Consider the following 14,893-nt stretch of genomic DNA (forward strand, 5'->3'; position numbering starts at 1 on the left):
GATGAACAGAAGGACATTAGCTATATGAGGAGAAGGCCCAAAAAGAAAAGTACAGAAAGGGAAATAGTAGAGTGCCAAAGACAAATTTAGACTATTTCAGAATTGCTCCATGGCAAGCTTTATATCCATGAAAGGAAAAGAAAACTTATTTCCTCTCTTCTCTACTCCTAGTAACTAAAAGACCTTAGGCTAATGCAAATCTCTTTCTTATTTCCAAGCTTTTGAACATACTGTTGCCTCTGCCTGGAATACAATTCCTCATCTCCTCCTATCTCCTGTCATTTTTAAAAACTGTGGTAAAATACATACAACCTAAAATTTACCACCTTAATGATTTTTACATGTGCCATTCACATTGTTAAGTAGATTCACATTGTTGTGCAACCAATCTCCAGAACTCTTTTCTTCTTGCAAAACTGAAATGCTATACCCATTAAATAACAACTCTCCATTCTAATGGGACTGCAGATATAAGCACCTCTTTCAGGGCTTAGATGTAGGAACCATATTTGTTCCTTTGATTTGCTCAATGACCTTAACAAACAATTCTTGCATCTCTTTGTGCGTGACATTCCCCATTTGCTTTTAAGTAAATGGATATAACACTACTTTGAAAATACTTGATACTCCCTGGAATTGAGTTCAAAGAGCAATTTAAGACATCTATTCATTGGAATCACCTGTAGATCTTTCACAACTTTTTGTTTTCTTTTTGGTCATTTGGTTTTAATGAATATTTTCAGGAAAAAATGATATGATTCTAAAAAATTATGTAGATGGTGGAACTTGGGTATTTGTGGACTGGAAGTTCAGTTTCAACTATTGCAAATGACTTCACAAATCAGGGACACATACACTATGTCATCTTACAGAGGCATGAAGTCAAATCATAGACATTTTGAAGCTGGAAAACAGAAGACCATCACTAAGCTAGTGAGTGAACCTAGCCCTCCTCTGAGTACCCACATCTCACTGCTGTGATCCATGTTTATTATAACACCTGCAATTACTCTTGAGAAGTTATTTTTCAAAAAGAACACTGATTTTTTCATATAAATATTTTTTAATGGCCCGAAAAACAAGGCCAGCTCCTTGAGCTGGTAATGAACGTAAGAGAAAGTAAAGTGGTTTAACATTTTGATGATTCTCTGCCAAGAAAACAGTTTTATAAATCACTCTAATGCTTTATTTATAGACTCATTAAGAGCTTGAAAAACTCCCCCTCATTTTTCATTTATACTTTAGTTTTATTGGGGATATGATATACACTAGGGGTATTCACAAAACTAAAGATTCTTGAAATTCGTGGAATGTGTCCCTCCCAGGTAGCCAGAATCTGCTATTCACTTAGCGTATAATATGCACAAGGGATCATGGCCTTGCTCAAGCAGTGAAGTAGTGCTTAGCACAATGCATTATAAGGCTGGTGTGGATTTTAATGTGTGTGTGTGTGTGTGTGTATCAGTTATATTTCTCAACCTATAAAGTTTATAATATGTTTTCTTCTGTCAGAATGATCAAAAAATTGTAACTTTCCTTAACTAGTAATCCATAAATACTCTTTCCTGTTTCACCACTCTTCAGACATTTGTGCTATAAAGAAGCATGAGGCTTTTCTTTAGGAATTTTTGCCTCCTAGCTTGTCTCTTGCTTCTTTCAGTCATCTCCCTGTGGCCTATGGATTTTCGTTCGCTGTTTTCTTAGTTCTCTACAATTCCTTATTTGAAAAATAATGAAGATGTGAGCATTGGACCATGTCCAACAGAAAGAATTAGTGAATCTGTTTTACAAAGCACATAAGCTTGCTTATTCATTTATTCATTCAACAAACACTAATCGATCATCTCCTAATGCCATATACTGTATTAGGCACAAGAATAGAATTGAGAGACAAAGTCTATTCCTTAGTGTCATCCATAGTAGTAACGTGTGGTGAGAGCTATGAATACTCAGAGCTAACTCAGCCTGCAGCTTGAGAAGGCTTTTGAAGTAAGAGAGCACTTAAGCTGAGTTTCTAAGGATATACATAGGAACCAGCCAAGTGGAGAAGAGTTAAGGCTGCTCCAGGGAAAGGAACCACATTAAGGTTAGAGAACATGGTGACACGGGAGAAATGTAAGCAGCTTATAATGACTGGCCCTCAGGGTACATGTAGGGAAGGGAGTGGGGAGAAATGCAGTTAGCTAGTGGGGTAGGCAGAAGCCAGATCATAAAAAGCCATAGCAGCAACTAAGAAATTTTCCCAAAGACTGTGAGATCCCATTTAAACAGGAATTGGTATAACCAGATTTTTATTTTAGAGCAATGACTCTTCCAGCTATCTAAAAAAACAATTGAAGGCGGTAGGATTAGAGGCTAGAACAGATGTCTATTCTTGTTTGAGAGTGAGTGACCAAGAACAGTATCTTCTACAGAATTAAGATCACCACATGAACTGAAATGACCACTTTGTGTGTAGCTCCACCTTTAGCCTCTTTTGTTAATTCCCTTCTTCCTCACAGTCTTCCACCACAGGTATCCTTATTAATCCTACCTTGACTGGAGGGTTTCTCATGTAGTTGATATTTTGTTGCCATACAACTTATATTTAAATCCCATCATCTAGCTTGTCTTCCATTTGGGGCGTGGTAAACTGCCATGTACCTTTCGACCTCTCCATAAAAAATAATTCATGAACTTTGAGAGAAGTTGGTATTCCCAAAGCTAAAGCCAAACCCTTGAGACTGAGCTAGAGTTGATCTAAGAAGAAAGACGTAAGTAAAAGAACTGTTATTTCAACTTGGAAGAAAAATATTGCCCTTGCATTTACTAGGCATTTCCATATTTACATTCAGACTGACTTATAGCTTCTAGATGAGTCTACTTGGCTCCTTTAATAGACCTTCCTGGGGTATGTCTTTAGCTTGGAGATTTTCTCAGGTCTTTAGTAACTGTTTGATATGCCCATCTCACCCTCCTCTTCATCCAAGAAGATTTAAAGTAAAAATGTGTAGCATAAATAACGTCTTAAATCTTATCCCAAGTATTTGATAGTGACAATACCAAGAGGCCATCTTGGGTCTTGGTTTCCTGCACTAAACAAGCAGATCAAGATTTATTATAGCATGTCCAACACTCCATAGGTCATAGACATCTTGAGTCATATCATATAAAATAAGTATTTTTAGATATCATTTTTAAGGAAAGGTCATAGCACTATGTAAAGGAACCAGAATTACCCTTCCTTTTATGGTTTAATCTATACTGGGAAGATTTTTTTAAATTAATCTGGAATTTGCCTTTGCATTTTCCATCTTTGACCAAAAATACAAAACCATGAAGGTACAAAGGCTGACTTTTAGGACTTCTCCCACTGGCTTCGGCTGGGCTCAGCAGGTCCAAGTGCAAAGCTGTGAGAAGGCAAAAGTGCTTTCTGAGATCTGCTTGGCAGTGGATATATCCCCTCTCCAATGAGGAACCACTGCAAATTATGAAGAAAGTGTCATGGGAGCATACTAAGGATCAAAGAGTAATCATGCCTTAGAAATGGCATGTGTGAGAAAAGGCCCTACACATATTTAAAGAGGCTCCTGCCAGCACCTCCAAAAGCTACTGCCCTTGTAACCACAGAATGTTTGGCCACGTGGAGCCTGCAAGTCTCTTGTTCTTTCCAAGCCCTGACACACGACCATGAAGGAGGCAGGTGGCCCGGTTTGCCTGATAAGATGACTTTTTGGTTTGGTCTCTATTCTGATACCAGATGAGGCCCACCAGAGTATCCCATACCAAGGAAAATAAGTTTTCTGAAACAATGGGAATAAATATGATTATATTTCATTTTTATCAAAACAATGAATAATGATAACTTCAGTATTAAACACCATTAACATAAGTTTAAACAGAAGGAAATTTTAAGGCACCCTATTCCACGCTAGAATCAGATACTCTTTCCTGCTTTTGAGTGTTTGGTGAAGGATCCCATGATTTGAAGAAGGCAGAAGAGTTTGGGATGAGACCCCATCTAGCAAGGGTCATCTCTGAAACTGCGTGATTATCTGGTGGGAATGCTATCTCCTTGCTAAAAGCCTGTGGTTAGATTAATGCTAGCAGTTGAAAATCTGCTCTGGCCTGATGGTGGGCAGCCAGAGAAGGAATGTGTTTTCGGTTTATCTCTTTAGTGGCAGAAATATTCATCACAGAAAGACTCCGAGCTCCCAGTTTCAGGCAGGCCTAGAAGTTGTGCAGTCTGTAGTCTGTGAATGTACACACCAGCTCAGAATGATGAGAAAGAGCCAGGCCTGTGTTCACAGCCAGTTGCCTGCATTGGTTGATGGGTCAGTCAGTTCCTTCAGCTTGATAACAGGGGTAGATCCTGCCTCATTGTTCAGAGAGGAAGTTTTACCACCCCCATTGCTTTATCTCCCAGGAATGTAGTTTGAGCTGTGTCTCCTCCTTGACAGCTTGGACCTCAGTAAATTACCAGGGTCTTGACCCAAGAGATGGAGAAGTCCTAAGCGATTTTTTTTAGTCTCCTATCTAAAAATGTGTTTACATTTCTTGAACTCTGGCTGACTGATTCATTCTCCTGGTGTTGCAAGAACTTTCTTTATGCATTAGAATTTATAAGTTTCATTTCTAAGAAGCCCAAAGTTCCTTCCAAGCCACAGTGAAGTGAACCTCATCTCAATGCAATTCTACTGGGCTGGGTTTGTCCAGAGGATGGATCACGGCCAAGCAGCTGTGATGTGGCAAGCACAAGTCAGGCTAATGGAGGGAGTGTGATGTGGAGGGAAAAGTATTAGATGCTATGTTGGGAGATCTGGGTTCAGGTTCTGGTCTTACACTGTTTCAAGGAACAGCCTTAAGCCAATCTCATGAAGCCACTCTCTGGACCTCAGTTCCCCCAGCTGTTTTAAAAAAGGAATGTTTTAAATCTGTCCTAAAGCCATTTCAAACCAGAAGAACAGGACAGCTGAAAAACAACAGAAAACGAAAGGTTGGCCCACAAGGAATGAGTAGAGGTTTCAAGTCAAAGAGACAAAGATGCCACAGGCTCTTAAAAGTAACAAGCATGGAAATAAGTTTTTGTTGGACACTCAACCCACACTAGAGACTAAAACCCTTGTTAGTGGAGCCATGTGCTTAGCTAAATCTGTTCCCCAAATAAACATTCCTTTATAAATATTAAATTTACTTTCTTAGGGATAAAAAGAAAAGCAAAACAAATTCTATCCTTTTGCAGCACGGGGTTTGAGTCTTGGGCTCAAATCCTTACTCAAAACCTCACTAGTGGCACAACCTTAGGTAGATTAGTTTACCTTTCAAGCCTCAGCTTCCACACCTGTGGAAAGCAGTGATAACTCAACCATGGAGGAAAGCCACACAGATTAACATCATCTGCAAGGCACCTGCTTTATGGAAAGTTCCATGATCTCCCACCAGCCCTACTTTGGCCTTTGCCTTTGTTTGCTTTATGTTTCCACTTCTTCTCTTTTTTTTACTTTTTTTAGTGTTTACTTCTTTTTGATAGAGAGAGAGGGAGACCCAAAATCCGAAGCAGGCTCCAGGCTCTGAGCTGTCAGCACAGAGCGCAATGCGGGGCTCGAACCCACAAACCAGGAGATAATGACCTGAGCTGAGGAAGGACACTTAACCAAATGAGCCACCCAGGCGCCCCTTTATGTTTCCACTTCTGTTGCCCCTCCACATTATGAGGGAAAAGGGAAATCTCTGATCCCTCTATCTGGAAGGTTGCAGAAGCATTTTCTTCAGTGAAGTACAATCATACAAAATTTATATTCAACAGTATCAGCAGATTTTTTTTCATCAATATTTCCTTTTTAATTTCAGCTGTATCTGAATTTTAGTAGCACAAAGAATTTACTTTTGTTCTTTTAAAAAGCAACCAAAACAAGAAAAATAGAAATTTGAGTGTAAGTTCTCAACACTATACTTAACATGGTATTTATACTGTGCTTATAGTGGGGTCCAGGTGTCGTTTAGTGAGTAAATATGAATGCCATGGGTGTATGTGTGTTTATAACCCTATATACATGAACTAGGTGTGTTTGTATATAGTATATATAAAAATTAATGAGACCTAGATCTGACAGCTTTGATCCTTTTCTGATTTTCACCATAGCAAACAATGAATCCAGAACCTATCTTCACACGAATCTTAATGAAACCTCACCTTTGACCCAAAAGCCAGAGAAGCAGGTACAGTATTGACTCTGAATGAGCATGAGACTGGGAGGCTGGACTATTGGGTTCTTGCCTCAGCTTGCTGTGTGACCCTGGGTAAGAGTCTTCACCTCTCTGGGCCTCATTTGCCTCATCAGTAAAATGAGACAAATGGATTATAAAATCACAGAGGTTCCTTGGAATGTCTTAACTCAGCTTGGACTGTTTTGTGTGGCTCTTCATGTGCCTGAATAAGTTGAATAGGCCTCTCCCTGACTTCTACAAAGCCAAAAAGGGAAGTGGGAAAACAGAAAGGCAATAGCCACTCAGACTCTGTACTAAAGGGCCCATTTTTTCCCATCCAATTCTCATTCCTAATGGGGAGGGAAAAAAAAAATAACAATCAAGAAAAAAATGTAAGGCTACTGTGAAAAAAGGAGAAGTATGTTTCATCTGGATGTGTCAGAAATGTCTATTGGTGTTTCAAGGACATACATTCATAAATATCAGTTTGTTACTTCATTTGAAGCTTTGAGGCTGGACTGTCTTCAAATTCACTCTAGAGAGACAACTCAGGAGGAATTCCTGGAGCTGTACCCAGGGTCTCAGAGAACCTGAGGCAGAAACAGCGCAGTTCCAGGGCACGCTCAGGTCTCTCGACCTGCTGGGCCACAGCCTGGGCGGACAGAGGGGTGCATGATCTCTATTTCTCCCTTATCTCCAACTTCCTGCCACAGCCTGGCTTTCTCCTCTTTCCTCACATTTATTAAAAAACAATAATAATAAAAGTAGTTTTAGTTTCATGTGTGTGCCTAGCTGGGTTCTGAGAAAGGACCTGAACTCTCACTGTTAGAACCCCGGGCCGGGTCAGGCCTCCACTGAGGTAAAACACAGCTGAGCTGACCCTTCTTGCTACTGAGGAAACACTGAACCAACGTTTGCATTTTTTTTTTTTTTTACATGCCTGCTTTGAAGACAGCCTTTATGAGGGATCTAGAAGGTTTTCTTTTTTAAGACAGTCTGTAACCAAGGAAAATATACCCTGCTATATTTTGATAATTCCACAATTCCAAAGGCCTTGCAGATGTCTCACTTACCCGAAACGCACTCCAAATTCACACAGCTCCCCTGGTTGTATTTCAGGAGACCTAATATCTCCAGCAATAAAACAGTGGCTCAGTCACGTCAGATGAAGCCCTAGACTGAATGATTAGCCTTGCAGTCAGAAAGAGGAACACCAGGCCAAGGGTCTTAAACCCTAATCCTGGGTTTCCCCAGAGAAGCTGTGGCAAACCAGGTTACTGAGAACCTCGTGTGCCTTTTTTGTGAAAGGAGGGCCGTTCCTCCCAACAGAACCGGTTGGTTTGTTCAAGTCACAGTGGTCTTACTTCCTTTAGAAGTAGCCCCCAAGAGGAAAGCCATTCGAGGAAAAGCCTAGGGAGCCCCACCAGCCCCTAAACACAGAGAAAATGGCAGGGGGCGGGGAGACTGAGGAAGGTGGAGGCTGCTCCCATGCCTCCCCACCCCCTTACTTCTTGAGGCTAATGGCCCTTTATTAGATTAATCACTGACTTCAATTTTAACTACTTCCTCAACCTACTCCAAGTAAATGACTAATTTCATGTTTACTATAAAGCATCTGGAAAGGATTTAGAAACAAATTTCTGCCCAGCAGATTTCAGTTACGTACCTTGATGGGCCGCTGGCAAATCCAGTGGATTCCTTGCAGGGTTGCCTTCCCACTCTGAAGCAGGCTAGGATAGCACACAAAATTGATCTTTATCAGCATCAGCAGTTTCTACTTTTCTTTCCTTCCCATTAATTCCTCACTGACTCGCCCTCTCCCTCCCCTCACTGGGGTCTGACCTTATTAGGAGTTCAGTCACATAAAGCACTTTTACTTTTTATCATTGCGCTAGCTGTGAGGAAAGAAAGAGAGAAAGAAAAAACCCAGAGGTGGAATATATGGGCATCCCCATGTTTCCACGAGAAGTCACAGACCTAGACGTGGAAAACAGTTTCTGACGCGTGGGTGAGAGGAAAAGGCAGCCGTGACCCGGTTCGTGGATTTAGCCCCTGGGCGCGGGAGGCTGCCTCCGGGCGCCCCCTAGCGGCTGCATTTGAAGCCTCGAAGGCTCGTGTGCGTCTGTTCCGTGGAACCGAGCGGGAAGGACTGGGGCTCCGGCCTCCCACACGCGGGGTGGCAAATTGCGCGACTAGGTCCTGAGCCGCCCCTTCCACAGCCGGCCAAGGATCAGGGCCTCGAGGCAAATCCACAAGTAGAAATCGGAGTAGCAACGACATCAACAACTTCCTGGGAGTTGGAGGAGGGGGTTAAGCGGAAAGAGGGGGAAGAAACGACAAGGGGGAAATGTGCAGATGAAAAGAGCAGTGAAAAAAGAAAAAGGAGACAAGCAGACATGTTTCAACTCCAAGCTCCCATTTCCTCTTTCAAATGAACGGCCTCCCCACTGTGAACAGAATCAAGTATTTATGAAGGCATTTTTTGCATATTAATGGCTGCACACGGAGCATTGCCAGTTCTGAAGTCCTAAAGGTATGATGCCCTTTTTTTAATGCAGGTCCTTCAAACTCCTCACAGAATTTGGTATTCTCCTTCACGTATATTTTCCTTTCTGCCTTGTGGCTCCTCCTCGGGTCTTTCATTTGATTAAGAGAAATGAGTTTCCACTACCGTCAGCTACCGAGTACTGCTCTTACCTCGGTGGCTGACATCAATCGCGAGAGAAGCTTCTCCTCTTCCCCAGGGCCTCTCTGTATAGAGGCTGCAGGTTGGGTGAGGTGACCAGCACCTAAAAAGAGTATTAAAATTGTAAATGAAAATACCAGCAGGAAACGTTAACATATCTATGCTGGAGGGGCAGAAAAAGCAAAACTGAAAAAAAGTTTTTTAAAAATTGCGTTAACTACAACAGCATTGCTATCTATACTTGATAAAGATTACATTAAATGTTAAAAGGAAAACATTGAGAACCAGTTAGAAAAACAAGTAAAAGACATAAACAATTTATATCAAAAATAATAGCAATAGAAAACAAGTATGGAAAATATTTATCCTGAGTAGCAATTTAAATGCAGATTGAGGGAAACTGGAGGTACCATTTTATATTTGAGATGTATGCCTCCTCTCACTTTTTTTTTTTAATATTTTAAAGTTTATTTATTTATTTTGAGAGAGAGAGAGGAGAGAGAGAATCCCAAGCAGGCTCTGCGAAGCCCAACAGGGGGCTCGATCTCACCAAATGTGAGATCATGACCTGAGCCAAAATCAAGTGTCAGAAGTTTAATAGACTGATCACCCTGGTGCCCCAAAGTTTTTTTTTAAGTTTGTTTGTTTGTTTGTTTGTTTGTTTGTTTTTAAGTAATCTCTACCCCCAAAGTGGGGCTCCAACTCAACTCCAAAATCAAGAGTCACATGCTCTTCCAACTGAGCCAGCCAGGTAGTCCATCCTCCCACTTTTTTTTTTTTTTTTTAATGGCAACACCCAGTACTATGTTTTGGTAAAACTGGTACACTTATACACTTCTGGTGAGTTGCAATTTGGTTCAATCCAGTTGTAAAGCAAAATGGCAGGCAATATAACTTGTGAAGCATGATAAAATATTGCTACTCTTTTATTCAGTACTTCTGACTCCTAGGAATTTATCTTAAGGAAATAATTCAGCTGAAAAAATGAGTGAAGATGTCCACTGCAGGATTATCTATAATAAGGAAAAATTGGAAACAGCCTCATAGTCCAACATCAAAGAAATGATTACATTAATTATGACATATCCCTCTCGGTGAAAGGTTTAATTCATTCATTAAAAATAATACTTGTTCATACTAGAAACTGTAATTTAATACTAACAGTTTAACACAAGGTTTCTCAACCTCCACCCCATGAACACTTTGGGCCAGATATTCTTTGTCATGGGGAGCTTTCCTATGGGTTGTAGGATGTTAAGCAGCATCCCTAGCCTTTACCCAGTGGATGCCAATAGCACAATCTCTCAGTTGTGACAATAAAAATGGTGTCCAGACCTTGCCGAAGTCCCCTGTAGGGGAAAATCACCCCTAGTTGAGAGCTATGGATTAAATTTTAAAAGTGGAAATCAATGTAATTATTAACTAGAACTGCAACCATGTAAAAAAAAATAGAAAATTTTCCTGGAGAAATTCAGTGCCATGCCTTTGGGAATGAGTAACAAAAGGTAGGGAGTAAAGCCTACTTCTCTGGACAGGGAGATGCAGACAGCTAATTCTCTTAGAAATCAGTGCTGGGCCCAATCTCACTTATTAGCTTCAAAAATATCTCCAAGAAGGACGCCTAGTGACATCTTCAATCTGCAAGGAAAAGACTTGCAAATAATGCATGCAAAAAATTTCTGTCATGCTAATTTGAAATTAGGGCCGTGTTGAGTTGAGGTTTTTTTAGTTTGTCTTATTTTTCACTATTATTCATTTTTCTTTCAAAATCCTCCCTGTAAGAAGGAAAAATGAATCAAGAGGAAAGCTAGTTTTATTCACATCTGGCTTTAAGTGATCTAGGAGTCACAGTAAACAACAAGTATACAGAAAGCTAAACAAGAGGCAATATCATAGTGCCATTATTTTTTAACTACTGTTAAAATTATTTAGTTTTTGCTAAATTGTTGGAGAGGGTCACCAGAATTCTTCTTCTAAGGATCTCAACCCCTTTTCACTGTTTTATCCCACTGACCCTAGACTTTGGGGGACAATGAATTTACCTCTTTTTCTGAAAAGTTTGGATCTCAAACTATGAAACTCTCTTGTCCACACAGATCTATCTATGTAAGCTTGGAGCAAGAAGGGTCCTTAGCCCAGTGGTTTATAGAGCTATCAGGGCAGAGAGGTTGTCAGTAAAGAGTATCAAAGTACAAGCTCAAACCTTAATTAGATTTCCCAAGAATCATTGCATCTCTTTGTTTAAAATAAGAAAGAAACTACCTCACCAGTTTTCTCATTGTCAATTTTCTCCCTTTGTTAAGGAAAGCAAACATCCTTTCTTGCATGCTTTATCTTGGGTTTTGTTTTGTTGCTTTGTGGGGATTAGAACTTTGGTAGTGTCCTAAAAATCCTGTTAAACTGGAATTATGTCCTTTTTCCCCATTTCTCATAGCCACTTCTATTTCAACCTGTATTATCTCTTAAGTTCAGGTTTCATGAATTTACAAGAGTATGAATTCATATTTGATCTTAGGTGTCCTAAATTTACTTCTTGGGGATTTCAAAGAGTAGCCTGTAATTCTAGCACACTAAGATTTAGGTTGAATAAACCTATGTTTACCCCATCTGTTTCCTTGGTGGTTTGACAGATGGTGTTCATATCCCCTTTCAGCCTTCCTCTTGCAGGACAAAACACACACATACACACACACACACACACACACACACACACACACAAAACCCACCTGTAGACACGCTAAGTTTTTGTACAAAAGGGTACAAAGATAACCTTTTGTTTCAATATCCTTCTGAGCCATATCCTGCTTTCTATTGAATTTTTTGGCTATTATCTAAAAGAACAAGATACTAATCTTTAAAGACAGATGCCCTCCACCCACCACTTCTGCCTTATTCATCTGTGTATCCCTTGTGTTTACCACAGTTCTTGGCACATGGTAGCTACTGGGAAAAAACTGACCATCTTTAGTTGACATTAAGGACCATGTTCTGGGTAAAAAAGCCATAATCCTCCAAATAGGATTTGAAGAATTGCACTTGTTTTATTTACAGTGATAATGATACGGAAGTTCAGCTGACATTTCTCTAACAACTCACACAATCTCCAGACACTTCCTGCTGTTGGTTGGCACAATTTGGTATTTCAATCTCTGGGTCATGTGCAAATTGAAGATGTCACCAGCCATCTCCTTCTTGGAGATCTTTTTGAGGCTGATAAGTAAGTTTGGGCCTAGCACTGATTTCTAAGAGAATTAGCTGTCCTCATCTCCCCACCCAGAGAAGTGGGCTTTGCTCCCTACCTTTTGTTACTCATTTCCAAACGCATGGTACAGAATTTTTCCAGGTTCCATGCTGGTCCCCTCTCCCTCTTCTTTCCCTCCTCTCCTCCTTTCTCCCTCCCTGGATTTGTAAATAGTTTTGGTTGTGAAGCTTGATTCAAAGGTTTTTTGAAGATCTAAGCAAACTTTAACTTCTGGTTCAACCTCACCCACAGGATTATTTTGTCAGCCCCAAATTCCATTGACAATTTAAGGATAATTTACTGAGAGGGGTTTGTTTTTAATTACAAAACCAGGCTTTTATTACTTGAATTTTCACTGTGACTGTCATTTATTCCAGGACATCTGTATTTATTAATCTATTGGCTGCTAGTTCCAACTAGACACATGATATGTGCCTAATTGATTTCTTTTTCTTTTTATTATGGAAAATTTCAAACACATGCAAAAGTAGAGGGGCTAGTATAATGAACCTCCATTATAAGTATCTACAGTTATCTCCCCATTATCTTGAGAGGGTCTTTTTAGATGGTAATTACAGCCAATGTTTTTGAGGTTTACTATGTGCAGGGTTTAGGATTATCTCCTTTAATCCTTACAACATCCCTATGAGGTAGGTATGGGTATTATCCCCATTTTACAGATGAGGAAACAGATGTCACAACAGACAGAATCCCATTCAACATGTGACCTGCACTTGTAAAGAAGCCTGCTGGTTTGGGAATCCCACAAAGCTGCATTTAGATCCCTGCTTCTTGCATCCTGACTGTGTGGTTTCAGGAAGGTATTTAACCTCTCAGAGGCTCAATTTCCTCATCAGTAAGGGATAAAAATATGTCCCTCATGGGGTCATGACAAGAATTAGATGAAACAACATATGGAAAGGGATTAACACAATGTTTGTCACTAAGTAATCCCATAATTTACAATAGTAATTATTATTCCATTGCCCTGCTCTCTGCTTGAAAGCCATTATAAAACAGAAGTTGGGGAGTTTATATATCTAAGGGGTCAGATGTGGAAAATGAGAAGCTTGAAAAGCAGGAATAATTTAAAGCACTGTGAGCCAGTCTACCTAACCATTTTCCCCCACCCCCCATTACACCCAACCACCAAGCCCAAATATCCCCCCAACCAAGTATCCATGCTGTCTGGATTTTGTTTCACTGCTTACAGGTCTACCTATCAGAGATTCCTTTGGGTTTCTCATATCTCATTTTGATTTTTTTTAATTGTTTCCTGTCTTGCACCCAAGGAAGCACAGCTGAAGGCCTGGGACGGGGGGAGGCAGAGAATTTTGGCACTAGGAGCACTGGATCCAGCAGTGCTGCCCAGGAAAACTTAGAAGTCAGAGGACAGGAGGACCCAAAGGAAAGGAAGGGGCAGGAAAGAAAGAGAACAGAGATTTTTGTTTCTCTTCTTCCAGTCCTCTGCCATCCCAGCACTACCAGGGCTACTTCAGCTTTTTAGTCCAGCTAAATTATGGGTTAGATCAACTTCAATGGGCCAGTGTAGAAATCAAAGCAACATGGGCATCATTTCTTTTTCTAGTGAAAATCGGCTGATTTTAAATGACCTATTACAGTGGAATCAGTTTGCAAGTTGAGATTCCCTGTCTCTCGGTTGTCTGTCAGATTGGAAAAGTCACACCAGATCCAATGTAAAAAGGAAGTCACACAGTTTGGGGTTAAAGTGTTGGGTTAGAAGCAGGTAGGGACTCGTTCAGATTTCCCACTCTGCATCCCACCACCTCCCGTCTCCCAGTCGAAAATAGGATGTCATCTCTCAGTCACAGGCACAGTTACAGCCTGAAGGCAGCCAGACACCCCCTCACAGAAAAAGCTAGTTTCTACCTCCCCTGGGGCAAAAGAGATCACTATTTTGGCTTAAAATTTTTCTCCTCCAGCTCCTGCTAAGCCAGATAAACAATGATTCTGTTGTGTCAACAAAGCACTTAATTAAACTGAAGACAATATCAATTAGAACTGATGGATAAGATTTACTTCCAGATAGTAAAAGCCCTGGAATTAAGGTGTCCTGGGTTTCATTATTCAAATGCCCCATTTTATAGGTAGGAAAACTGAGGCATAGAAAGCTTAACGAAATGACAAAAGTCAATAAATGAGTTTCTCACAAAAGCTAAGACTGGAGATTGCAGTGTTTCTCTTCCTAATCTAAGTTTGCTAGCTATGAGGCTAATTTGTTAAACACTCAGGAGGATGTCAGATCCTTTTCATAGAGTTGAGGCATAAAAAAGTAGATAGAGACCAAAATTTGTGACAGGAGGAAAAATAAGAAGGCTCTTCTCTGGTTTCCAACCAAACTGTCTCTCTAACATGCCTCCTTGCACAGCCCTCCTAAAACTGTCCACTCAGCACATCTCACCAGCAGCAAATTGCCTTTAGAACACAAAACACAGGCCAGGATGTCAAGTGGCCAAGATGAACAGGATGAACCCAAGTGACAGGCATAGGGACCACAGGTCAGACTTGTGACGAGTGGAACCACACCATGGCTTGGGGTCCTTTCTCCTCAGAAAGAGCCTATGCAGGCAAATGGGGTTTTGAATTGAGATCCTGGTGTTCCATCAGGCCTCCTAAAGACTAGAGGTCTTCTGTTTCTCCAGGCCAGGGAAACCTAGATTGAGACAAGTTCTCAGAGGAGGACCTAGGGTGGCTGGGGTGGCTGACCTTGCACAGGCAGGGTCTCCTCCCAGTTACCCTGAGTTGATAGTGTATACAAA

General features: G+C 40.7%; 1 protein-coding gene across 2 annotated transcripts in view; it reads left to right on the forward strand.

Annotated features, from left to right (window-relative positions):
• The window catches only part of KIAA2012 (KIAA2012 ortholog), a 109,451-nt gene that overhangs the window by 49,835 nt on the left and 44,723 nt on the right, over window positions 1-14,893 (forward strand). For both annotated transcript variants that reach the window (XM_030325534.1, XM_030325535.1), the window contains one exon: window positions 6,122-6,198. In XM_030325534.1, the coding sequence (XP_030181394.1) occupies window positions 6,122-6,198 (77 nt within the window). The remainder of the gene's footprint in view (window positions 1-6,121; window positions 6,199-14,893) is intronic.

Source organism: Lynx canadensis, chromosome C1 (assembly GCF_007474595.2).
Source record: "Lynx canadensis isolate LIC74 chromosome C1, mLynCan4.pri.v2, whole genome shotgun sequence".
Lineage (NCBI taxonomy): Eukaryota > Metazoa > Chordata > Mammalia > Carnivora > Felidae > Lynx > Lynx canadensis.